The sequence below is a fragment of the Mytilus edulis genome, chromosome 1 (genome assembly GCF_963676685.1).
Source record: "Mytilus edulis chromosome 1, xbMytEdul2.2, whole genome shotgun sequence".
In the NCBI taxonomy this organism is placed as follows: domain Eukaryota; kingdom Metazoa; phylum Mollusca; class Bivalvia; order Mytilida; family Mytilidae; genus Mytilus; species Mytilus edulis.
In genome coordinates, this window is record NC_092344.1 from 19,937,344 (window position 1) to 19,964,025 (window position 26,682).

The 26,682-nt window shown below is 31.3% G+C and overlaps 1 protein-coding gene across 2 annotated transcripts; it reads left to right on the forward strand.

The window, feature by feature from the left end:
• The first annotated feature begins 1,956 nt into the window (after positions 1-1,956).
• On the forward strand, positions 1,957-26,452 carry LOC139527124 (cyclic nucleotide-binding domain-containing protein 2-like). Of its 2 annotated transcripts, none has more exons than XM_071322400.1 (15): positions 1,957-3,713; positions 10,483-10,600; positions 12,279-12,353; positions 14,005-14,093; positions 16,388-16,461; positions 17,146-17,222; positions 17,656-17,810; positions 18,377-18,454; positions 20,363-20,423; positions 21,053-21,113; positions 22,333-22,719; positions 23,283-23,359; positions 23,835-23,909; positions 24,887-25,033; positions 25,996-26,452. In XM_071322400.1, the coding sequence occupies exons 1-15, from the start codon at positions 3,310-3,312 to the stop codon at positions 26,140-26,142; spliced, it is 2,025 nt and encodes a 674-aa protein (XP_071178501.1). In that variant the 5' UTR covers positions 1,957-3,309; the 3' UTR covers positions 26,143-26,452. The 2 variants fall into 2 exon arrangements, with proteins under 2 accessions (XP_071178501.1, XP_071178509.1); XM_071322408.1 differs by lacking the exon at positions 1,957-3,713 and adding an exon at positions 9,581-9,849.
• The last annotated feature ends 230 nt before the right edge of the window (positions 26,453-26,682 follow it).

Genomic DNA, 26,682 nt, shown 5'->3' on the forward strand with positions numbered 1-26,682 from the left:
GAATTTGAAGCACAGAAATCAAAGAGCTTCTTTTACACATTAAATAAACTCGAAAGTAGTTATAAATATGCAAACCTCTCAAGCCAAGGAAACAAACAAAAACGGAGGAAATTCTTTTGAACTTCATCATAGATACCAGGATGAAAATTTAGTACGACAGATACAATCGAGTGACACTTTGTGTTCGACTGGATAAACGTTTCATGCTCAGTATGCATTACTCGCTATGATAATTACAAATCTGTCAAAATGTCACAATATGCAAAATACCATATGGTTATACCACTATACTGGTGAGTAAAGATCTAAGTCTGCAAAATATGTGGTAAGTGCGTTTAGACACCCACACATCGCATCGGTCAACCAATTTGCAATGGTAACAATAATTAACAATACATAATGGAATCAGACTAAACTATACAATGGAATTTAATGCGAGTGTCATTCAAGTGAGGGGTATAGCTAGCTTTAAAACCAAGTTCAATTCACCATTTTCCACATATTAAGAAAATGCCTGTACCAAGTCAGGAATTTGACAGCTGTTGTACCATTCGTTTGATGAGTTTGAGCTTTTGATTTTACCATAATTTTGTATACGGACTTTCCGTTTTGAATTTTCCTCGGAGTTCGGGCATTTTGTTATTTAAAAAAATTAGCCCTAACTGTTATAATGCAAAATAAAAATAGTTTTTGACGTTGATGTAGATAAAAGATATGTTATTTGAGAATATGTTATTGAATGCAAATAGTTCCTTGAATTGCGTTATAACCTCTTCAGACATTACAACTGAAATTTTTCTATTGTGTTGTTTTATTGGCGTTTTTTCAGTGAGTTGAGTTGTATTATGTGTATACTACAATCAAATCCAATATCTGTATCTTCCTGATTTTTTACAATTTTAGAACATACTTTACATTTTAAAGTATGTTTGTTTTATTTTGAAGTGTTTATGAAAGGTTCGATACCTGAACTATTATGTGACTAATTTGGTACATGCATTTTATAGATTTTCTAGTATTTGAATGTAACTGTTGTTGTTTTCGACTCATTTTATAATACCAAGAACATGATCTCGTCGTTTGAATTACTTATGTCTGAATTATAGAACACAGAGACATACCATGATGTACGCAAATATGTGGTTTATTTATTTTTTGCCTTTAAGTTACTGGTAAATCTGACACGCTTATATCAGTTTCAATGATTTCAACGTATTGTAGCTTTTCTCTGTCATCATATTCAATACTAAATATATAATTCAGAGGCTGTATAGGAATTTGAGAAAGATGTTCCTCGAAAAGTTTCGACTTGCTGTTGTAAAAGTAGACCATGTGTATAAAAATAAAATCACAAAAATACCGAACTCAGACGAAAATTCAAAACGGGAAGTTCCTAATCAAATGGAAAAATCAAAAACTCAAACGCATCAATCGAATGGATACCAACTGTCATATTCCTGCGAAAAGAAACACTTTGAAAATATCTAAAACAAACAAAGACTGGTAAAAATTTATGAAAATGCTAATATTAGAAATTTCGATGAACTTTTCCATGTACATATGTTTGTATGATTGCTAGACCTTTTGGTAATTCCTCTCACTATTAGCAAGTATGATGAACAATATAACACACCTTTTATTAAGAAGGATAGGGATGGGGTTAGTGTAATGTATAATAAATGATTAAAAGTGAATGCATTTGATGATCTCCCCCAAAGTATATGTCTTATCTTGTTGATACCAGCAAACAGATACCTCAATAGAGATTATGTAAAATACTCAACAGACTTATTCTAGAATAAAGAGTCTTCATTCAACATTCAAATGGTGAACTTGAATATAAAAATAGTTACAGAAACACATCCATGTGAAAAACGTATAATCATAGTTGAAGTGTAAATCTGTAATAGTAGCGGTAGCGTCATTTGCCAACTTGGATTAACATTGAGAATGGAAATGGGGAATGTGCCACAGAGACAACAACCCGACCATTGAGCAGACAACAGCAGAAGGTCACCAACAGGTCTTCAATGCAACGAGAAATTCCCGCACCCGGAGGCGTCCTTCAGCTGGCCCCTAAACAAATATACTAGTTCAGTGATAATGAACGCCATACTAAACTCCAAATTGTACACAAGAAACTAAAAGTTAAAATAATACAAGAAAATAAACGACAACCAAACATGAATTGACAGGAAATGTTGACCCAAGAATGCAATTCATGTGTTAAAATATTCATTCAAATAAGAAAAATTGTGTTATACTGTTAAATACAGAGTATTTTTAAATGATTACAAAAAGGAATACAGGCATATTACGTTCTTCATTTCAGTGTGAACAGTTATTTCATAAATGGTGAAATAAGGGAACTTCAAATTAACTGGTGTGATACATTAAAACAAAAATGAAATTTTATATGCTTAAAAAACGCCAAAAAACTCGTAAGTACCATTTGAGAATGGGTGGGTTCATGATAATTATTTTTATCAATAAATTATTTGAAAAAATATATATAAAATCATTGACGCATCTGATAAACTCATAAAATTCATTTTGCACGTAAAATTAAACAGGAACAATAAAAAAAAGTATCATGTTATAGACACCTGTGAACCGTGTTACTCTTTGGTAATTATTAATGAGTTAATTTAAAGATTTATGTTTTCTTAACATGTAATCTTAAGGCATTTACAAATTAAAGAATAATTTTGCTAAATCTTTTTCACGAGAATAAAAATGTGAACTTGACATTTATAATTGACACTACCTGATAGGCGATCTTATCTCTAATGAAATATACTTCGATTCACATGAAAGGCGAACCTTTAAGATATTTTCTCTTTATAGTATTGCGTACCTAATTTTCCTAATTAAACAAGTCAACACAGTGATAATTTATTCACATAATTTAACTGAAATTTTCTCTTTTTAAATTTATACTTTTACTCGTTGAATTTTGAAAGTTCTTCGAGCCAAATGAATTTTTAATGACCATAAAAAACATTTCTGTCTTTTAAATGAGAAATTCCTGTTGTTGCCCCACATTGGTATTTCATTACAATACCTTTGGTTAACAATTGTTTTAATTACATTCATTTGTAACGAAGGATAAACAAAAACGAAATCATAAACGACTGTTGGTTTTAAGTAACTATTGTCGAGTTAAAATGCACGGTAAATTAGCTTCTTTATCTGCAAAACGTAATATAAGTTACAATTCCTAACCTCCGGAACTAAAGCACATGGAAATTATAGAACAAAACATTAACTTTTTAACATTATTTGGATAATTATTTGATAAAGCGTACAATGGCAACATTGATAATGTCCAACAAGAATGATGGTGATCAATCGAAACCGTTTTCCTACAGCCTGTCTTATCTAAAGAGTGTAACAAGGAACCGGAAAAATAAAAAACCTTTAGTTGAAACTTCATCACCTTGGAAAGACAGCTTTCACAATCCCCTGGACACTTTGGAGGAACAGAGTGAAAATTCATCCAGCACCCAACCAGATGATTCACCTAGAAATCTGACTGAGTTGACCAAGAGCAAAACATATTTGGAAATAAAAGCGAAATTGATTCAAATTGCCAAATCGAGAAAGAAAACAGTGGACAATTATTATTCCCAACACTTCCGGAACAAAAGATTTCAATTAGCTGTAAGAAAAGTGATCATTTGCCTACGGTGGACAACATTTTATCTTTTGAGGTAGGTTAATCATAAGATGATGAATTAAAATCGTTACAAGTATTTAAACGTTAAGAATAAATTTAGAAATGATAAGTTTCCATTAAGCTTTATAAGTGAGGCACCACAAGTAATATAAAAATAATGCAAAGAGTAAAATGAATCGCAGGATTAATGTAGTATAATACACAAAAACAATGTATACATCTTATGTTTATATACATATTAGCATCGGCGATATTTTTGCGACGTTTAAGATCGACAGATGTTTCTGGCATCGTTGGCTAGGCTTAGAAATATACTGTATTGACATTAAAGAAGACCAGGCATATATATCGTTCTTGTAACATAAATTGGATTTTTTCCTTTGATGTTTTTATGAAATAATTTGCTTAAAAAGTGTGGTGAGGGAAAACCATGGTATATTATATGCAAATTTATGTTGTACCATACTTTGCTAATTAAATATGCAACTCGACTAGAATCCAAAGGAAAAAAGGCGGAGCTTCAGCCATGGTATAACATATTCATTTTCATGTTATTCCATGGCTGAAGCTCCACCTTTTTTTCTAAATGTATCCGCCTCTAAAATATTTAGGAAACTGTAAAACGTACTAAAAGGTCAAGATCTTCATTTGTTTTCATTTTATAAGAAAAAGCAATAAATTATGTGTACCACATTTCAAGAAACCCTTTTCAAACTACATAGCATTGTTACGAATTCCCTTAATTTTGGAAACAATTACTAAATGTTTCTTTTTTCAGTTTTGGAAAAAATAAAATATAACACTATCATTTACTTTGCGAAAATTCAATTCAAATTCGATTTAAAAAGGGGGTACCTATACAAAAAGGAATAAATATCGGCTACAAATATCTGTGAAAAAAACATGATTAGGGGACGTACACTATCTACGCCCCTGGATCCGCCACTGTTAAAATATTATTTTATCATTAAAATTGTGTTTTAATAAATAATCTAATAAAATAACGGAAGAGAAGCATTATTCAATTAGATGAAAATTCTGTAAAATATGATTAATTTGTATGATACATTGAAAACAAAACAAAAAAAAAATTCTTACCGTCATTAGAATAATCATTTAATCCTTGTCGCTGGAATCCAACATTTTTGTTTACCTCAGTCTGATGACATTATGAAATTACCTGCGCCTACAATCATACACGGGGCGCAAAACTAAAAACAAATCGGGGGAAAATCCGACATTTTCTTTACTTTCTGCAAATTCAGGGGTTCTATTACATGAAGTACACAGACGATCATACACGAAGCGCAAAAGTGACTTGCGCGAGCTTCCATTTCATTGGATAAAACTGTAACGTGATCAATTTCCAATATTAGTTGAAGGTCTTGAAGCTGTCAATCATTTTATTTATATTACAAATTTTATATACCATGTGTCTTACTCATTAACATATTTAAACAAACTCATCCTTCGGATTCGTTTGTTTAAATATGTTAACTCGTAAAAACAATGGTATATATAGTACTTAATCGAATTTCACCAGCCCATAGTCGGCAATACTTTGTTGACACAAATTATCATTAATATGCTAAACTCAACAAATGAATTGTTAACAAAACTTTTATTTTTTTTCTAAATACTAATGATTGTCTCCCCCCAACGATAGATAACCTTAACTGTATTCGGCTAATCCTTACAGAATATTTGGTTCTCAATGCCGTTCAACTTTGAACTTTGTTAAGCCTATATATCAACCTTTTAGATCGAAGCGCGCTGGTGACTTATTTTTAAACGTGACGCGCGTATGACGTACAAAACTATAAGCCTAATGTCTTTGCTAAGCTTTCACATGATATATATGACTAGATATTCAACACGTTGGCTCTTTATTAAAACGAATATATGTTTACCTGTAAGTATGTATGTGTTTCAGCTTTCAGTTGCGGTATAACGTCCCAAATTGTTCCGTTAATTGAAAACGCTTGATTTTGTTAGTTGTTCTTGACTTCATCTTTTTGAATTTGCCTTTGAGATTTTTTTTGTTATATTCTTTTCAATATACGACCCTTGCATATATCGGACTTATTATCTTCTCATACGCGCTGTATCAAGAAGTCACTACAACGCTGTATTTGATATATGTTCAACTTTATAAATCGGTATCCCCAATACAAATACAAACGTATCAGCTTTTACTTTTACTTTTGTTTTAGATAGAATTAAAATTAGCATCCCTATTATTTATGCATTGCAGAAAACTCATCAACATGTAAAACATTCGAACATGACCACCAATTTCAGATAACCTTATTTGTATTAGTAATGAATGTCCATAAATGGTAAAGATTCCAAAAGAGAGACGAAAGATACCAAAGGGACAGTCAAACTCATAAATATAAAACAAACTGACAACGCCATGGCTAAAAATGAAAAAGACAAACAGCACATATGACACAACATAGAAAACTAAAGAATAAACAACGCGAACCCCACCAAAAAACTAGGGGTGTTCTCAGGTGCTCCGGAAGGGTAAACAGATCCTGCTCCACATGTGGCACCCGTCATGTTGCTTATGTGATAACAAATCCGGTGAATATTCTAATTCGGTAGGTCACATTCCTGAAAGGGAAGGGGACTGTAGTTACGACGAAAGCAACATATCCGATATCATTTATTAAACAGTTATTCCATAACGGTCAACCAACTCGTGATGGCGTCCGTAAAATTTACGAAGGGATGATTTCATCTTCACCATTTGGAACTCTTGGTTTAATAGCTTCCTTGTCAGCAGCAAACCTCTATCAAGAAAATCATAATAGGAAACGCAAGCACGGGAATATCGTATCAATTGGGAGATATATACCCCGTTTGCAGGTGCTGCTGGAATGTTGCTACTTAGAAATGGAAAGTTCACAATTGGAAAGCTGGAATCATCTCTTTTGTCGTAGAGTTTTGTTTTCAACCGACCCTCATTGTCAATTTCTAGATGTACGTCAAGATATGAGGCCGACTTAACTGTATCTGTAGGATCCTTTGTCTCTAGCTCGATGGGATAGATTCGTTCCACATAGTCACCAAATTTTGAATTATTTAGTGAAAGAACATCATCTATAAAGCGGAAAGTAGAGTTAAAGGATATTGCTAACTTCTTGTCTTTCTTCCTAAGAAGTTCCAAGGAGGCATTTAAGGTGATACCCAACACCTTCACCAAAATTAATTTGGCTCGTTTACTTTTCAAAATTTTTTTGACAAAGTATTTACTTTGACCCTTTGACAGAAATATAAAAATTTCAAAAAATTTGAACCAACCAATTTATCAGAAAAATTACACTGGTTACATAGCAGTTTGACTAACACTAATTTTGATAATTGAGAAGCTTAATATTCCCTAACCAACACAACGTAATTAAAACGTTCAGCTGATTTTACAGAGTTATCTCCCTGTAGTGTTAGGTACCACCTTAAAAATCACAAATCAATTAAAAACACCATTTTCTAAATAAATATTGACCGACAAGCAAATAGCTCACAGAGTGATAAACATAAAATAAAAAGAATGAGCAACACGAACCTCATTTAACAATAATGGGTGAACTCAGTTGTTACCAGAATGACGATCAGTTGTGTTTCTATCTGTTGACAAAACATTTCAGATGAAATGGCATCTACCATTTGATTTGTACAATCATGTTACTAATACCTTATCTTAATACAATACCAAATTCATAAACTATTGTTCATGTTAATTCTCGAAGCCACTCACATGACTGAATATCAAAGTTTAAAATACACCAGCTGGCTTTTTTCTTGACAAGCTATATGCAATACCGTTACCGTTAGTAACATTTATTAAGAATAAAAAGACAACAAATGCAACACAGATACCAAAGTTAGTTCAATTTTACATTCCCATATTATTTTTATATCATAGGTTTTCGCATCAGCAGTTTATTACGATTTTAAATCTAATTTCTGTAAACAGATCAACATTAACAAATTTGCGAAATGCACATTTTATTTAAATATCGTGTCGTTCGAAATATAATATCCTTCATTCCTTTAATAAAAATATGCTACTTTAATAGATAAATGAATGTAGTATTATTAAATCCTGGCAGTTTAGCGCATACATGTCAATTCAATTGAAGTGTCTCTGTGGCGTCATACACATGTTGGAATTAACATATTTTACCAAAAATGACTATGTTGCACATATGTTTGTTTTACTAATTCAAACACAAGCCAATTATTAACATACAAGATTTGAACTTTCGAGGTGGAGAAAGCTGCACAAAACTGTCATATTCCTGACTTGGTACAGGCATTTTCTTATGTAGAAAAATGGTAAATTAAACCTGGGTTTAAAGCTAGCTAAACCTCTCTCTTGAATGACCGTTGCAACAAATTTCATTATATTGACAACGATGGGTGAACAAAGCACACTTTTTTAAACAACAAAAGTAATTAATTACATTTTAAAAATCAAATGCAAAATTAAAACAATTAAAAATTTTGATAATATTTAAATTGAAATAGATTAAATTTGATGATTATTAGTAAAATATTTTTGTAGTAATAACCGATGTAATTTTAAAGTCTTTTTGACTGCAAATGAGTTAAATACAGTGCTGAACTTGAATTTTAAAGATTCAATCATTTGAATGGAATAACAAATAAAGCTGCATGTCTTATCAGACTTAGTCATTAGGAGAATTCGATTACGTTTTCATTTTCTAACTATTGTGGAGTGCTTACAGTACAATAAATTTCGAAAACCGATGAAATATGAATGTAGTATTTGTTTTTTATATTCTTAACAAATAGATTATACTATGTAATTATCTATATTTTTTTGTTTTCTGGTTATTATGTTAACAAGGTTGTTGAAAAGTTATGTTACGTAATTATCGGTAAAACGTCCAATGGATAAATTCTGCCAATGACGTAAAATTGAATTTAAAAAAAGCAATTAAATTTAATCATTGAAATAATTGTTTGTTTGCCTGGTTCATCTATCAGCTGATTATCACAACCTGAGCAAATGTTATGTATACATGGGGATATGGAATATACGTCAATACACAGCAACCCAACAACATATAAAAAACATTAAAAAAATCGTTTAGAGAATATATATTTGTTTAACAAGTGTATACAGTGTGCTAAATATAAAAAAGAAGATGTGGTATGATTGTCCACAAGAGACCAAAATGACACAGACATTAACAACTATAGGTCACCATACGGCCTTCAACAATGAACAAAGCCCATACCGCATAGTCAGCTATAAAAAGCCACGATATGACAATGTAAAACAATTCAATTGAGAAAACTTACGGCTTTATTTATATAAAAAAATGAACGAAAAAAATATTTAACACATAAACAAACGACAACCATTTTCCTATTCATCTGCAAAAGAAGAAAAATGTCGCGTTTATGAAAAACTCAGTTTATAGTTGATATACATATTGGTTTTCAAGACGATAATATTGTTCTACAGTAAAACCTGATTTAAGAGACCAGTAAAGGTAGAGAACAAAAGTGGTCTCATAAGACATGGTGGTTATTTAACACAGGTTCAATCTAATAGAAATGCACTACAGATAAATTACTACAAAATTAATGGTCTCATGTCAAAGGTTTTTGCTTAATACGGTCGGTCTTTTAAGCAGGTTTGACTGTATTGAAATTAACAAATCGCGTTATTTTGCACTTTAAACGAATGATATCTATCTATATGTAAAACATAATGATAAAACTAATTACGTATTTCCTTAAGTGTTTAACAAATTACGTTTTTCCTTTTAAATGGCCATAAAGCTTCACATTTTTTGTTAATGAATATGAATAAAACGACGTCATCCGAGAAAAATCCGGTTGATAGCTAAAAATTAAGATGCAATAAAAAAAAATATCAAATAAACATGAATTTCAAAAATGACACATATTTTTATATACCTTTTAACTTCATGTAACCGTTATATGTGTGAGATATTATTAAATATTTCATATTTCCTTTATACTTCAATCACTTTATAAAATATCATTCTGGAAATGAAAACAGAAGGAACTATGTCGAATTTACACCTAGTAAAACAAAAAAAGGAAAGGGCGCTAAAAATATGTATGGAGGTTGTACTAGCTGTCCAAATGTTACATTTTAAACGGTAGGTATATTTATTTAATATTCTTATAATCAAATCTTACAACAACATGTAAATGTATCAATTCCTTCAAGACGAAAATTCTCCTAATTCCTTTCACGGATTTGGCTATAATTTTTGGACCTTTTGGATTATAGCTCTTCATCTTTTATATAAGCTTTAGATTTGAAATATTTTGGCCACGAGCATCACTGAAGAGACTTGTATTGCCGAAATGCGCATCTGGTGCAAGAAAATTAGTACCGTTAATTTTATTACTACCACTGGGTCGATGCCTCTGCTGGTGGACTATTAGTCCCCGAGGGTATCACCACCTCAGTAGCCAGTACTTCGGTACTAGCATGAAAATACGGATTTTTTGTGTTATTAAAATTTACTGTTACAAAATGATAGAAATTATTATGAATTAAGGAATATATCTCCCTCATGCAAAGCTCTGATTCCTTTCACGGATTTGGCTATACTTTTTGGACCTTTTGGATTATAGCTCTTCATCTTTTATATAAGCTTTGGATTTGAAATATTTTGGCCACGAGCATCACTGAAGAGACTTGTATTGTCGAAATGCGCATCTGGTGCAAGAAAATTGGTACCGTTAATTTTATTATCATAATTGTAACAAAATCATCATTTCAGTTCAAAGGATACAATACAAGAAGCAAAAAGGTTGTACACTGAAATGCAATTGAGAACATCAGATTTTGAAACAGTAGATCTAATGTTTGACAAATCTTCATACAAAGCCAAAACTGCTGTAAGTAAGAGTAGTAATAATTCGCATCAAAGACAACATAACCTAGTACAAATACAAAGTAAAGTGTCTCATTTTATCAAATTAATGAAAGAAACGTAACACCTCCAAAAATGTCGACTAACTATTAAGGTGTCAGACCACCAATTGAAAATCTCTATCTGTTCAATCAAATTACAAATAAAAAGTTAAAGTGTCGCATGTTATCCAATTAATAAATGTTATACATCCAAGAAAGTGTCGACTACTTACGCCATCGGCTTTCCGTAATATAATTATATAGTGTCGACTTATTTTTTAAGTATACTATATAACTTCTAATAAATAGTCGAGAAATCCTATCGTTAGCTTACCAAAATGTTTCTAGTTTGTCTACTTAAGCTTTAAACTATCGATGTACTCTAATACTATCTATCAGCTTATCGTAATACTAACAATTTTGTGTCTACTTGTAACTGCATCGCTATACTATAGTACTTTGAATCGTATGTCGACTTATAATTGTATTGGTACACCTCCAAATAAGAGTTGACAAATCTTACTGTCAGCTTATCATAAAATCTGCCATCTAGTGTCGAGTTATAACTCCTTAATATAAAATGAGAAAACAACAGAATATACTCAACATGCTTTGGTATAACGCGAATCATAAATATATTAATATCTTTTATAAAACATCATAGCAAATGACTCGTCTAGTATAGCAGTCCACCAAATTCCCTCACATGACGTCTTATAAAATCAAGAATGAGCATGGGGAATGTGACAGGGAGACAATAATCCGACCAAGGCCATCAATGGGTCTTCAACACAGCGAGAAAATCCAGTAATCGGGATGGGCTTCAGATGGCCCCTTAACAAAAAATGCGTACTAGTTCATTGAAAATAGACGTCACACTAAACTCCAAAACAAATAAATGAACTAAAATGAAAATACGTACATGATTGACAAAGGCTACATGCTCTTAACTTGGGCCGGCTCAAAATGTGTCCGATGTCAGAATATGTATAAAAGAAACTTAGCAAAATGAGAATGAAACATAAATTAACAAAAGACTACAAGCAGTTACTGACATCAGCTCCATACCTCGATTAAGCTGATTGAATGATTATGTCTTCATCATATGGAAATCAAGCACTATTCCTGATGTTAAGGGTTTAGTATCATACCGTCATGAAATATATGAAAAGAACAACCCGTATCATGCCAACCACTGATTTTAGAACCAATGTGTTCACTTCCGTTGGAAAGACCCTTGGTCGGTTTGTTGTTTCCTTGAAATATTTCTCATTTTAATTCTCAATTTTATAATGTAACGATCATTTAATTTAGTAAACGTCTTGACTAGTTTGTGATATCGAAAACCCACAATGTAATAATTTTGAGTAATACAGAGATTTCTTTTCGATAAAATCATATACGTTGTTACATACACGAGCGATTCCAATTTTTTTTTAGATATATAAACACCATAATATGGTGACAAGGGTACGGCATCATTTAGAAATTGATTGTTAACAACAGGAAATGAAAAACCATCTCTTATATCGTATATACATGTGCGACATGTCTTAATTAATATTAACCTTTATGTGATTATAAGGTTAACATTTTTAAGGAAACACAAAGTTTTGTGTGGTGTGACATATGTTAATGAATTAATTTTTATTTGATTTTCAGGTTAGAATTTCAAAGGAAACAAGAAGAATACTGATGAAATCACCACACCAGAGAACGGACGAAGAAGTATTTAGGGTAATGTTTAGCATATAATTACATTAGATGCATGTTTCATTATAATACTTTATTCTGATTGGCTAACTGCACATCACGTGTTATTCCTTAATCAATTGCATTACACAATGCAACTTTTCATTCATGATGACACGAGGTCCCACAATAAAGTGCACAGGTAAATGAAATAAAAACTTTATAAAAGGCGTGTTTTCATGATCCTATAGGTAAAAATGTAATTATAAGTATTGAATGCTTTTTTTGTAACTGTATAGGGTTGTAAAAGCGTTGACCGTGCGCACATTTTTAGTATGAGCGCTTCCGTGCTTCATACAAAATGCACTTCGGTCAACGCTTTTACACCCCAATAAATTTACAAAAAAGAGCATTCAATTCTTAAATGTTATGCAAACATTCCATTGCTAAAATGCAAGATCATTATAGATCAGTGGTGAACTTAGAGAATGTTTAACAAAAATTCGCAGCCTAGAGATGTAGCGTTAATTGCATTCCTCGATAGACATGTTTGAATATTCTATTTTTTTGTGACACAGATGTGACTCAACAGGGTCGACCGTGCAAGAACTTCAAGTCGCGAAGTAACTACGAGTTGCCTCATAATTTTGTAGTTTTTTATGGTAGTGGTTTTAAAAAGGGATCTTTTGATAAAAATTTGCATTAGATTTCAAGTACTTTTATCATTAGCACTTAATTTAGTTCCCACGATATGTCAACAAGAATAAGTATGAAATAAACATGGACTTGCTGATTTATTCATAAAAAAACTATCTATCTTATTCTAAGGTTCACAATGTAGAAGGAAAGGTGTCGCTTTATTATTACTCTGCAAGATATATCTTGAGAACTTAATTTTTTCCGTTGAGTACATGTGCATTGTATTCGTTTTCAATAAAACTTGATTTACTTCATAACACTGACGCTTGACTATACTGTATGAGACACGTGTTAATAATATAATATTTATGCGACAATGCATCATTTGAGAGTTTTTTTTAAACCGTTGACTAAAAGTTGTGTAAATATTGCTATATCAATCACCTATCCTTTGGCCTACATTTATGAAACATGCAATCATCGCATATAAATAAATAAATAGAATTATAATACTAACCTTTGTCAAAATAGTATTTTACACAAATAAATGAAATTACTTTTGAATTGGGAGATTGTTCAAATACGTATTTGAATGAGAAGAGTATTAAGTGTATCAATATTTTATGTCCATCAATTTCTCTTTTCTGGTGCATTGTAATGACACTATCGATCATCAAAGGTCACTTTGGGTTTTACAGTAGCGATACTTTTGATATGGTCATATTTAGAACAAATGTGAGATTAATAGTCAGTATAACACAGCATATACACCTGTATTGATATTGCTGGTGAATTATTTCAAAACTAAAACAAAAGAAAGACGGGCCAAATAATAATCATTAAAATCCCAAAGGTACCCATTCCATAAATTGTACCATTGATGCATTGAAACCAATATCATTTATCTGTATATTTCAATTACATCAGTAATGTTTAGTGAAATGAGAGATTGTAAACAAACTGCTAATTAAACAAAATCCAAAAAGGAACGGTAATGGAAGTATTATTGAGTTTTGTAACTTGAGTACTATATAATGCTAGACAATTATTTATTTAGGCACAGATAGCATTGGGAAACATTAAAGATATAGCCCAGTATCCGTTCAGAATGCAGAGGGAAATAGCTAAATTTGGCGAATATGAAAGGTAAGTTTTTTCTTGGTGTTAATACTGTTCGTACAAGACTTGTATCTTTTTAACTATTGTAGAAAAAAATACTGACAAATTTCAACGAAGTATTGAATGCAAGCTTAAAGAGTTTTAATCGCTATCAAACCAAGTACAAAGAACATTTTGAATGGGGCACAAAAGTACATCTTGTTTAAATATGTACTACATCATTTGATTTTTCATCACATTAGTCACATTCGGGAGTATACAAATTAAATGTTACATTCTTACTTGTTAAATCCATTCTATATTAGGATATTAAAATAGAGTAATTGAAATAACTTTCTATAAGCTTGTTTTCAACCAATAACTGAAATATTGTGTTCAAAGTACACAAGGAAAAGTACTATTAGACGAGGAGCGGTAGAGCTGTATGAAATAATTTAAAAATTAATACGAGAATTTAACTTTTTTCCAACTTTTCAAAAATAAAAAAAATATGTTGTTATCGTCGTCTTCGTGATGCATTGCACAAAGGGTGACTTTAGGGTGATCTAACAGTAATAAAGGGTACTCCCTGTTGATATAAAAGTCTTTAAATGTTTGAAATAAAGATTTTCTTTATTTTTTTTATAGATTTTGTCCTTAAGATAAATAATGAAACTTTTTAGTTTAAATAAAACGTTGTCCAATAATATATTGCTTTTCTTTATCAAACTTTGTTGATTTAAGTCCAAATCTATACCGATCGTTACAAGTAAGATGGTAACATTTTAAAATGAAAAAAATTAAAGTTGGTATGCGGGAGTAATATAAACAGCGGTACTGAATAACTAATGAATAAACTCATCATAGATACCAGGACTAAATTTAATATATACGCCAGACGCGCGTTTCGTCAACAAAAGACTCAACAGTGACGCTCGAATAAAAAAAGTTAAAAATGCCAAACAAAGTACGAAGTTGAAGAGCATTGAGAACCAAAATTCCTAAAAGTTTTGCCAAATACAGCTTAGTTAATCTATGCCTGAGGTAGAAAAGCCTTACTTTTTCAAAAAATTCAAAAATTTGTAAACAGTAAATTTATAAATATAAATAAAGGCAACAGTAGTATACCGCTGTTCAAAACTCATAAATCCAGGGACAAAAAACAAAATCGGGGTAACAAACTAAAACCGAGGGAAACGCATTAAATATAAGTATTGTGATTAACCACATCAATGACAATTCATGTCAGCACAAAAAGTGCTGACTACTGGGCTTGTGATACCCTCGGGGAAATAAATCTCCACCAGCAGTGGCATCGACCCATTGGTTGTAAATAAACTCATCATAGATACCAGGACTAAATTTAATATATACACCAGACGCGCGTTTCGTCTACAAAAGACTCATCAGTGAAGCTCGAATCCAAAAAAGTTTAAAATGCCAAATAAAGTACGAAGTTGAAGAGCATTGAGAACCAAAATTTCTAAAAGTTTTGCCAAATACAGCTTAGTTAATCTATGCCTGAGGTAGAAAAGCCTTAGTTTTTTCAAAAATTCAAAAATTTGTAAACAGTAAATTTATAAATATATCCATATCAATGACATTCTACCTTTTTTTAACAGTGTATTGAAGGGATTACATGTTTCAAAGTAATAATATAACTTGTTTTTATTCTGATATCAGTAATTTACTTTACAAGAACAGTATTGTTAATAAAGATATTTGATGGGTATTAAAATATCATCTATTGATATTAGGCATATGGAAAAATGTTACATTAGCGTGAGATTGGTGTACATATATTTTTTTCATCAAATTCCAGACAATGTCATAGGAACTGCAAGAATATTTCAAAAGGGTTATTAGATAACAAACTAACAAAATGACTAAATGTGCGTACATGTGATTACCTTAAAGCATCAAATATGCATACAGATGATTACTTTTTACGGAATCAAATAAGTGTAAATGCTATTATTTTTTATTTATACAGATGAATACTTGATGGCATTGAATATGCAAAACATGATTACTTTTATGTTAATGGTATTAAATACGCTTTAACAAGATTAATTTTTATGACATAAAATTGAAAAAAATATGATATAAATATCTATCAAATGAATATATAGTGTCTAACTTCTGTCGTCTTGATGACTATATACCTTGCAGAACCTACTAATTTGAGGTAATGTTTAATTTGTTTAAGGTCTGCATGCGTATGCCCACTGATAAAGAAATAAAAACACACACTCTTCCCATGACAATGTTTGCTTCGTTTTACTTTAAAATGTTAGATATTCTTTTATCCAGAAATGTAATTATGAGGACATTTTTTTCAGTTTTGGAGGAAGGAGAATTATACTTCGTCAAGGTCATCCACCTTCAGCAAGTTATTTTGTTCTTTCGGGTGAAAGTAAGTAAAAATTAAAAAAATGACATAGTATAATTATATTTTAGTTCCTTAAACAATAATATTTTGAGAGCTATGTAGTGCATTGGAAAACAAAAAAGACTTCTTCGAGGTGTAGAATCTGAAAAGTTTTCATGTGCTGTGGAAATAACAATGACGTTGCTTGAAACTTACAAGTTTTTATTACTTCATTGTGTACCCCTTTTACATACTATAAATGGCTGTAGTTTTAAAATGAAATATTCTTTTATTTACGGACAATGTGATTGAACATGTAAAGAATGACAGAAACATTGAAATCAATATGATGGTTTGCTTATTGCCCAAAATACAAAGTATTCAAAATATTTTAAACAGACAAACAGTCACATATTACCTTTACATTCAAGAACACATTAACAGTTTAAAAACATTCTTTTTCTAAATTTTATGATATTACTAAACATAAATTATGAGATCGAATTTGATATTGTAGAATAATTTAAATGCAAAACATTCAATTTATTTTTCAGTATAGCTTCCAATCTGTTAAATGATGTTCATTACATTATCATGAACCTAAAGGGTTGAAATGGTCTTGTTGTGGTTCGAGCAATTCATGTAAATAAATTAATTCAATCTAAATTGCAAAACTCTTTTTACTTTCACTAGCCTTCTGAAATGTCATTGATTTTAATTTTGTTTCAGTGTTTGAACTCATTTACGAAACATCTGATGGGAAACCCAAACTTGGCCAATCTATCGTTAAAGGCGATGAATTTGGGGTGAGTTTGTTACATTCAATTTGTTAACTTTGCAAGTTTCCAACAATACAATTTGTATATCATTTGAGATTGGGGATTGGCTGATTGTATTCCTAAAGTCCACATAATCGTATCGCACAGTTCTTTTTTGCGAAATGCACTCGAAAATTCGGATCTAAAACTATAAATTACATTTTTGATAAAAAAAAAAAAACAGTTTTACAGGGAGCAATCTGAAAAAATACTGTTCAGATCTTTCGGAATTCCCGTGCTTGTCAACGAAATCAGAGAACTATATTTTAATTAAATTGTGCAGGAAATAAATTTCATCAAACATTCATTTCAAAATGTTTTAATTGCTAAATTTTACTACAAAAAGTCAATTCGTATATATAAAACAGTGGTTTTTATCTTAATGTTAACCTTCTATTTTCAATTTTTGTATGAATTCTAGGAAAAGGCCATTGTAGATGATACTCTTCGAGAATGCACTGTAATTACTAAGGAACCAACCGAATTGTTATCACTGAAAAAGAAACATTTCCGGCGTATATTTATGCTAGGAGGAGGGCTTTGTGTTTTAGATTCAGAACAGAAACAATTTCTTAGGTGAGAAGTTTATACCAATTTTAATAACAAGATTGATTAAAGTAACACTGTGTATAGATATAAGAAGATGTGGTATGAGTGTCAATGAAACAACTCTCTATCCAAGTCACAATTTATAAACGTTAACTATCATAGGTCAAGGCATCTTTGTGATCTTCATTATGCAGGATAAATAAGAAATAATGTTTGTCTCGCGGGTACTTAATCTCAATCCCTAAATTTCAACGTTGCTGATTATCAATTATAAGAATTTTTAATTTGCAGAATAATTCGTACAATATAGCCTCATTTTTTTTTCAACTGCTCGCCCATCATGGTAACGAAAGTGACGGTGACCCTAAACGCACGAATGATGTTCACTAAAACAAATGTAACGAACTCGAACGTGGTCTAACCTTTTTTATTTTTTCATATAGTAGAACGTTTTTTATGCATCTTCATAACAGAAAGCGTTAAATTTTGAGACACAGTATTGTGAAGCGACCCTATTCCCTTAAGCTGAGAATATCCTTCCGTGGTAAAATTCGTACATTTGATATCAAAAACCTTGATTCCTTTCTTTTCAGACACTTACCTTATATGAAAGGATTTCCTATCGATAAATTGGAGGAAAACTCGGAGAAAGTAAAAACGCAATATTTCAAGTTAGTAATACAATGTAGAATATGTTGGGTTCACTAATTGTTTGATAGGGAATATTGGTATTGTGTGTACTTCTTCGAACTTTTGCTTTCGGACTGGTGGATTTTCATAATTGTGATGCAGTAATTTAATCATTGGCCTTATTCGTACATTATCTACCGCGAACATATCTGAAGATAGATTTTTTCTTGGTTTCTATATGTTTGAATTGTTTCAGTTTTACAATGAGGGGTGTTTGGTAAATTATGACAGAATTTGATATATATAGCGTGCAATTTGTTAAATGACTCGATTGTGTCTAGGAATTCATAAATGAAACGTTACCGAAATATGACAGCAAATTATGCTAAAATCGGTACTAGAATCCAACTTGAACTTGTTATGATGTATAACTAATTTCCCTGTATTGAAAGTGTCGTTGTGACTTTTAAATGAAAAACTATAAAAATGCGTATGCTTTACTTTAACAATACATGAGATCTTTACCCTGTCAACGCAAAAGATCTCAGTCCTGTTTAAGTGCGTGTGTTTTATCAGTTTCTGTTTGTTAACCTGATTGGTCTCTTTCTAATCGATTAAACTGTTATCGCCTTAATTGAGGCCTACAAAGTGGGTGTAATGATTTCTGTCATGTACTTTCAATTATTTATTACATGTTTATGACAGTTTTTCTTTGTGCGTTTCTCTGTGTTGAATTTTCATACGTTTGTTCGTGCTGTATTTCTGTTGTAATTGTAGCCAAATTTTGTTTCATTGTCACATAAGCGGGAGGTGTGGCTAATCGTACAATCAGCTACAACACACAATTTATTTCTTCATAATTACATTAGATGTATGTTTCATTATAATACGTTATTCTGATTGGCTAACTGCACATCACGTATTATTCCTTAAGCAGTTGTATCACACAATAAAACTTATCATTCATGACGACACGAGGTCCCATAATAAAGTGCACATGTAAATTAAATAAAAACTTGATGTAAATCGTGTTTACATGATCCTAGCTAAAAAATGTAATTATAAAAATAAGTATTGAATGCTCCTTTTTGTAACTTCATAGGGTTGTAAAAGCGTTGACCGTGCGCACATTTTTAGAATGAAGCACTTCCGCGCTTAATACAAAATGTACTTCGGTCAACGCTTTTACACCCCAATAAAGTTACAAAAAGAAGCATTCAATTCTTAATTAATATGTCCTTTACGAAGTCAGGAGCATGGCAGTTGTTATCAAATGTTGGTCTCTATGTATGTTGGCGTTTGTTTTTGTTGCACTTCAGTGTGTCTGTTGTTCCTTTGTTTTCTCCTTCAGTTGATGTGTTTTCCTGGTTTTAAGTTTGTAACCCGAAATTGTTTTCTCTCAATCAAATTGTGACTTTTAAACAGCGGTATGCTACTGTTACCTTTATTTATACATGCACACTATTTACTTCCGTGTAATTTTTAATTTGAAACTCGCCATGATATAGACTGTTTGCGCTGATGCCAATCAACTATTTTGAAATTATGACTTCCTCTCGCAGCAGTAAATGCATAGGAGATTGATTTTGACATTCATAATAATTGATATACCGTTGAAATTCATTTCACTATTCTAAAGTGTATATATTTGCAATGCAATGGTTCTGACATCTTCAGATTTCATTTAAAAAGAGATGCAACATATCACATTAAAAAAGTTATGGTTCTAACTCCCTCCTTGTATAGATTTTATATTCTTTTATTACCTATTCAATTAATTCATCACATATATAATTTTTTCAAATATTTATATTTGTTTTATTACTCACTCACAGCACTCTCAACAAATCTTATTTTAGAAGACACTTCAGAAATTCAGAAATCTTATTCTTTTTCGGGGAAATTTCCAACCATAATGACCATTGATGATATTGTCGATTATTTTGTAGGAAAGGTGATATGATAACTGATGATACTAGATATTTTCCATGGCTGATTCTTGTCAAAACGGTATGTTAAACGGGATATAAACTGAGTACGATAAAAAAATTATTAAAGTTTGTATATCTCCAAAGTAACAAAATGAAAAATTCTATTTCATGGGATTTAATTATCGGTGTCATTTGTTAACACAAAAGCTGCCTCTAGTGGAGCAGGACCTGTTTATCTCTTCAGAGTAGTGTACTTTAAACCGACACACTGTTTGTTTGTCTTTTCGTCGTTTCTATATTTACCATGTAGTAACGGTTGATGATTAAAACACTCATTAAAAAAGAAACACAATTATTATATTAAATTATTATAACTGAAATGTCAAAAATCAATGTTTTCATACGTACTACATGTAAGATAACCAATTTTTTGTATAATAATATACATCCATCAATGAAATGATTTGAGACCCTTAACTCAAATGAGACCACAAAATCAACAAAAAACACAATAAAACCTTCAAAAAGCTAATTGTATATGTGTAGTATCTCCATGGATTTTTTTCTCATATGCATTTAACCCATATCCCATTTAATGGGGAAGCACCAGTGTCAAATAGTTGTTATGTGGTCATGGGACAGAATTACTGAAAGAGTTTTTTTTTTTTTTTTTATTAAAATATAAATCAAGTAGTCAATTTATTTCAGGGTAGTGTCTTTATTTACAAACGTTTAAAGAAGATAGTTCCTTTACACAGTAACCGCAAAGGTATGTTAGGCAAATTAAGTATTTTATATGGACAATCGATTACCTAGACAGGTATGAATGCCAATTCGAGAACCCCATTAAAAATATCAGAAAAACTAAATATATATTGACGTTTGGGTGCATCATAACCACAAAGGTGTACAAAGATATCAAAATATAGTATTATGTCAAATTATTTTAAGGGGTGTTATATTCACTGCTCTTACATCCGTTGATAACGCTATTGGTGGACTGTTAGTCCCCAAGGATATCGTCGTCTCAGTTGGTTTCTCGGTATTGACATCATATACAACAGATTTTTCTTATAATACTCCATTGACAAATTAGGAAATGTTTACCAAACTGCAGGTAAAGTTGACTTTAAATTGATTTGATGCATCCCTGTTGATTAAATAGCTCTATACGTATTCAAGTATTTTGATCTACATCAAGCGCTTTCACATTGTTAGGTTTTATCGTTCGTTCCTAGTGGGCTAATCAAGAAAAGGGCTTCGGGCGCAATACTTTATGGCGTGTTATTCTTATTTCCGGTACAATTGAAATCAAATTAATCCAAAAATGTACTCATTGTTAGTCACAACATCTTTTTAGAAATAAAACACACAAACTTTGGAGCGAAAACATACCAAATTGCGATAATCAAGGTGAGTGAGACAAGGTGCGTCAATTGAGAATCATATCTTGCGTTGGATATCTTGACGGCTTGAGCCAATTTTATTATATGTCTATAGTGTAAGCATATTTTGCTATAAATATCGAGACGGAGAGAGACAACTGTATCTATTGGGTAAACATATCTTGCAACTGTTTTCATATGCTTTTATCCCTCAGCAAAATTAATCATTATGACGGATTTGATAACTTTAAGAAAATGCGCAATATTTTTACTGATCCTAAATACTATTGAAATATTTCTCTCTAGATGTTTTCACTCTTAGTATATAATTTGAATGTCTAAAAAAATACATATATTATTGCAGATTTGTTTGTAAGGAGTTCACCCTTTTAAAATTTAACTTGAAGTTTTGTATTTTTGATAACTACTATTTTGTTAGTTCTGTCATTTTGTTTTTTAAATTCTTGACATATTGAAAAGATCATTTTAAATTGTTACATATGTAAAGCCAGCCTATCTGAGAGGCAATACATAATAAAAGCAATGAACAAAATCCTAGAGAGAATACGTTGAAACTTATGGAACGTGATATATCAATTTCAGAAACAGTGCCACATGTAACAGACCAGAAAAAGAAACCAGAAACTCAAAGTTCTCTAACAAGAAGACAAATGTTAAATGATATCCATATACCAGTTAGAACAAATGTAGAAATTGATCCAAACGTTGTAGAAGAGAAACCAGGACAACCGAAGAAATTTATTCATCCGTCAGACCGACACTCAGAAAGCTCAAAAGATTCACAAGACCGTCAGCAAAACAATGACACTGAAAATAACAAATACTCATTTCACAGCATACAAGATCAGCTTTTAAAACGGACAACTCCTCCTCACTTTGAACCGTTACGATCAGCAACGTCTAGAGGAAGTATCTCGTCAGGGCTTACTGGTGTTGAATCAACCACCAATAACGTGCAGTTAGGTGACGGTATGTGCTTGATTTTTGCCTTTGCTCGTATTTTGGCGTTTTCTTAATCTAAAACAATGTGATTTTGAAAAAATGGATTTTATAAATTTTAAGATGTAAAAAGGATATCATAGTAGTGATATGCGACTGAAACAAGTATGAAATGTTAAAAAACATGTTCATCTTCAATGGAAGTGTTTTACTTTTTTTTTTTTAATGGCACTTTAAAACTATATTTTATTCCTTAAAAATAGGAACATTTTATGACAACATGTGTTTTCCGTGACAACGTTACAGTCACCGAGCGTCATACTAATCGTGCATCGGTCAACTCTTTAACTTTCCAAGACATAAAAGTGGCAGTGTTTAGATGATTGCAGGTTGCTGCAAACTTCCTGCAACAATGCAGCTTCTCGTTGCAATGGGGCAGCAAGTTTGCAGAAACAGTTATGTTTGCAGCAAGTTGGACGGAGAATTGAGAATATGGTCTCAGGTAGAATGCAGAAATCTTTTTTCATTATATGATTGTAAGAATTATAAAACAATGACTGAGCGTGATTATGTCTTACTATATTTTTCTTTAGGCCAAAAAAGTATTCATGAAAATGACGATGATGATGTTAAAGTTCATCAACATTTCTGGGAAAAAGCTCGCAGTAAGGTAAACAGATTATTTTGAAATTACTCAACTTTAGTTCTCTTTCCAAATACTCAAATATTGTGTCCTCATTCCAAATACACAAATTGTAGTAGTTTTAATCTCAATCTATCCTGGATATAAATCGAGAAATGAGACCGGCTTAACTGTGTCAGTTGTATCCTTTATTTCAAATTCAATATGCCCAATTGTAGTTCTCGTTCGAATGACAAAACTGTAGTTTTTCTTCCAGAATAAAAGACTGTAGTTCTTATTCCTAAAAACACAAAGGAAGTTATCATTCAAAATACCCACCTAGAGTTCTCATAAAAATTAAGAAAACCATATTTGACACTAAGCCTAGTCTGTCTCGCATTAAGTGAATATATATTTCTGTACTTTATTAGTAATTATTCAATCATTAATGCCAATATTTAAACAAGAGTTGTCTCTCCTAGACAATTCAATATTTTAATATTTTCTTCTCTTTTAATTTAAGGCTGATAGACAACACGCAGAAGAATCAAATACAGACATTGTCCATGTTCATACAATCACCAACGGTCAAATTTTTGTAAGTTATCAACTTTAAACTTGGTTCAAATGAATCAAAACGTTTTGCTGTACATTGTATTTTTATTTTAAAATTTGGATTACCTGTACTATTTTGGTTGTGGCGTCACGTTGTCATCTTTTGACAGTCTTCAACAGGACGAAGTTCATATCATAACTAAACCAAAGGCATGTTTTGAGAAGAATTTCTCTTCGGAACCATCTCGCGATACAGAATAGTCATAAAAGATACCAGAGTTATAATTTTTTTGGTACGCCAGAAACGCGTTCTATGTACACAAGAATCGTCTGTGGCGCCCGAATCATTGAAAATCAATTATAAAAATTAAAAAACAACAAAAAAAACGAACTCCGAGGAATATTCAAAACGGAAAGTCTCAAATCAAATGGCAAATTTAACACAGCAAACACCTCAAACGTATGGAAAACAAATGACATATTCCTGACATGGTACAGGCACTTTCTTATGTTTAAAATTGTGGAATTAATCTGGTTTTATAAAATATTTCTTGATTTTAAGAAACGATCAAATAAAGATTTTTGATAATTTTAAAAGCGTCAAACGTCATGTACGATGACACACAGTCGTTTAAATCTACGTCATTTGAACTCTTGATTGAAATTGTCATTGGTAATCAAATAAAATTGAGAAAGGAAATGGTGAATATGTCAAAGCGACAACCACCCGACCATAGAGCAAACAACACTGTCTTGATTGAATTTTTCGAGAAAAAAAACTAAGGATTTTATTATCCGACGCATAGATTACCTTAGCCGTATTTGGCACAACTTTTTGGAATTTTGGGTCCTCAATTCGAATTCTCTTCGACTTTTTGCTTGTTTGTTTGGTTTTTTTTATCTGAGCGTCACTGATGAGTCTTATGTAGACGAAACCCATGCCTGGCGTATTAAATCATAATCCTGGTATCTTTGTTAATTAATTTTATTTTACATAACATTAGAATTATTTTCTGACAGGGTCTGGATGATATAATGGTTGATAAGCGGACTGAACAGAGACAAAATTTTAGTGTATTTAGTGGTGGAGCTGATGTTATTTTTATAGACAAATATTTCTTCAAGGAAAATATGACGGAACGATTTAGAACCAAACTAGTAAAATATGTAAGTACTGTGAATAGGTGCAACTATGTTTGTTAAAATTGTGTGTGTTTTATTGTTGATCCGTTTTTCATCACTTAATTTCCTGCCGGTTATAATCTACCTTTTATAAGTGATGTTTTTAATTGAAAGTTCTATGTCTGCGTAAAACAACCGTATGCCTTTGAAGTTTATTAATATATATGTGTCAAATTGTTTTACATGCATACACATAAACGACAACAAAACTTAAACACAGTCAACAACATTAGTGCAAAATCTTAGATATTAAACATCATATTGCTATCAAATTCAAACATCTTATAGACATTGATTACTTTGTGTCTTCGCCGCCATATAATGCATAGAGAGATATTGAGACTGGAAGAATCCAAGGTAAAAGAATTACAAGTAAAGGTTTGTACGATGCCAGTTTATTAAATTCGCATGATGATTAAATGCGCCCTACTATACACTAGGCATCGTTTGTCTGTAAACAAAACTTTTCATTATTGAAAAAACTAAGCCTTTAAATCAGTTCAGTAAGTCTACCTCAGGAAAAATTACCTTAGCTGTATTTGGCAAAACTTTTAGGAATTTTAGTCCTCAATGCTCTTCAACTTTGTACTTTATTTGGCCTTTTAAACTTTTTTGGATTCGAGCGTCACTGATGAGTCTTTTGTAGACGAAACGCGCGTCTGGCGTAAATATAAAATATTGATCCAGTTATATATGATGAGTTTATTTGTCTGGCCGTTCAGAAAAAATATAGGTAAGTTCAATGTATCAAGTCTTAAAAAAATAATTTCACATGGGTTCATTTGTTCTGATATATTTGATGAAATTTTATTAGACCGAATCAACTAGTTTTTAATTTTATATGCTACATTGCAGTATATAAACAACTATAGTTACATCATATGGGCAGAGGGAATGGTTTGTTAAATGATCTTTTAAAAGTGTTGCTTATTTTTTCTATTTTATAGTTTTGTCCATATCCTTCTGACGAGGAACTACAAGAAAAGTTACAAACTGAAGTCGATTGGAATGAATATAGAGTACGCACATTGAACAATACATTGTTTCTATTGGAAAAGGAATCTCGACTAAGGAAATCACAGAACTTTTTTTAATTTGATTAAAAACATTTTGAGTTTCAAAAAGAATCATTCTTGTTCATATAAACACAAAGATACTAAATTCAGGTTACTGGTGAATTGAGTGGAAGACTGTTTAAGATAGTTGATAAGAAGAAGCAAGACAAATATGTACTGGACGTGACATTTGATAGAACGAACGTTTTTAGGTCTAGCATTCTGAAGCGCGTTTAAAACTAAATAGTTTTTAACACTTTTTTAACAAAAAAGATTAGTTTTTGAATTGCCTAGCAATAGAACCTTAAAATTACCGAACAAAAATGCTAATAAAGAGCGACACAGAGCAGGCTCGTCTTCATGTTCAATACAAATCTTTAAAAAAAATATTGTACTGTAAAAGTTGATCTCGATAATAGTGTGATGACATATACCCGACCTGTTGGGTTACTCAGAGAGGATTCCTAAAATACTAAAGGTATATTCAAAGATATTTGGTCACAATCATTAAGATTTGTCGTCTCTTTTCTTTGCTCAATATTCTATGTTGCTTTTCATATTGCAGTACTGCATAAACAT

What these genes read in the sequence shown, in the direction of transcription:
- LOC139527124 (XM_071322400.1), top strand. Translation starts at nt 3,310, where the DNA reads ATGGCAACATTGATAATGTCCAACAAGAATGATGGTGATCAATCGAAA. An exon ending in TTTTGTTCTTTCGGGTGAAA is followed by an intron (nt 16,462 to 17,145) that starts GTAAGTAAAAAT and finishes ATTTTGTTTCAG; the next exon opens with TGTTTGAACTCATTTACGAA. An exon ending in GAACAGAAACAATTTCTTAG is followed by an intron (nt 17,811 to 18,376) that starts GTGAGAAGTTTA and finishes CTTTCTTTTCAG; the next exon opens with ACACTTACCTTATATGAAAG.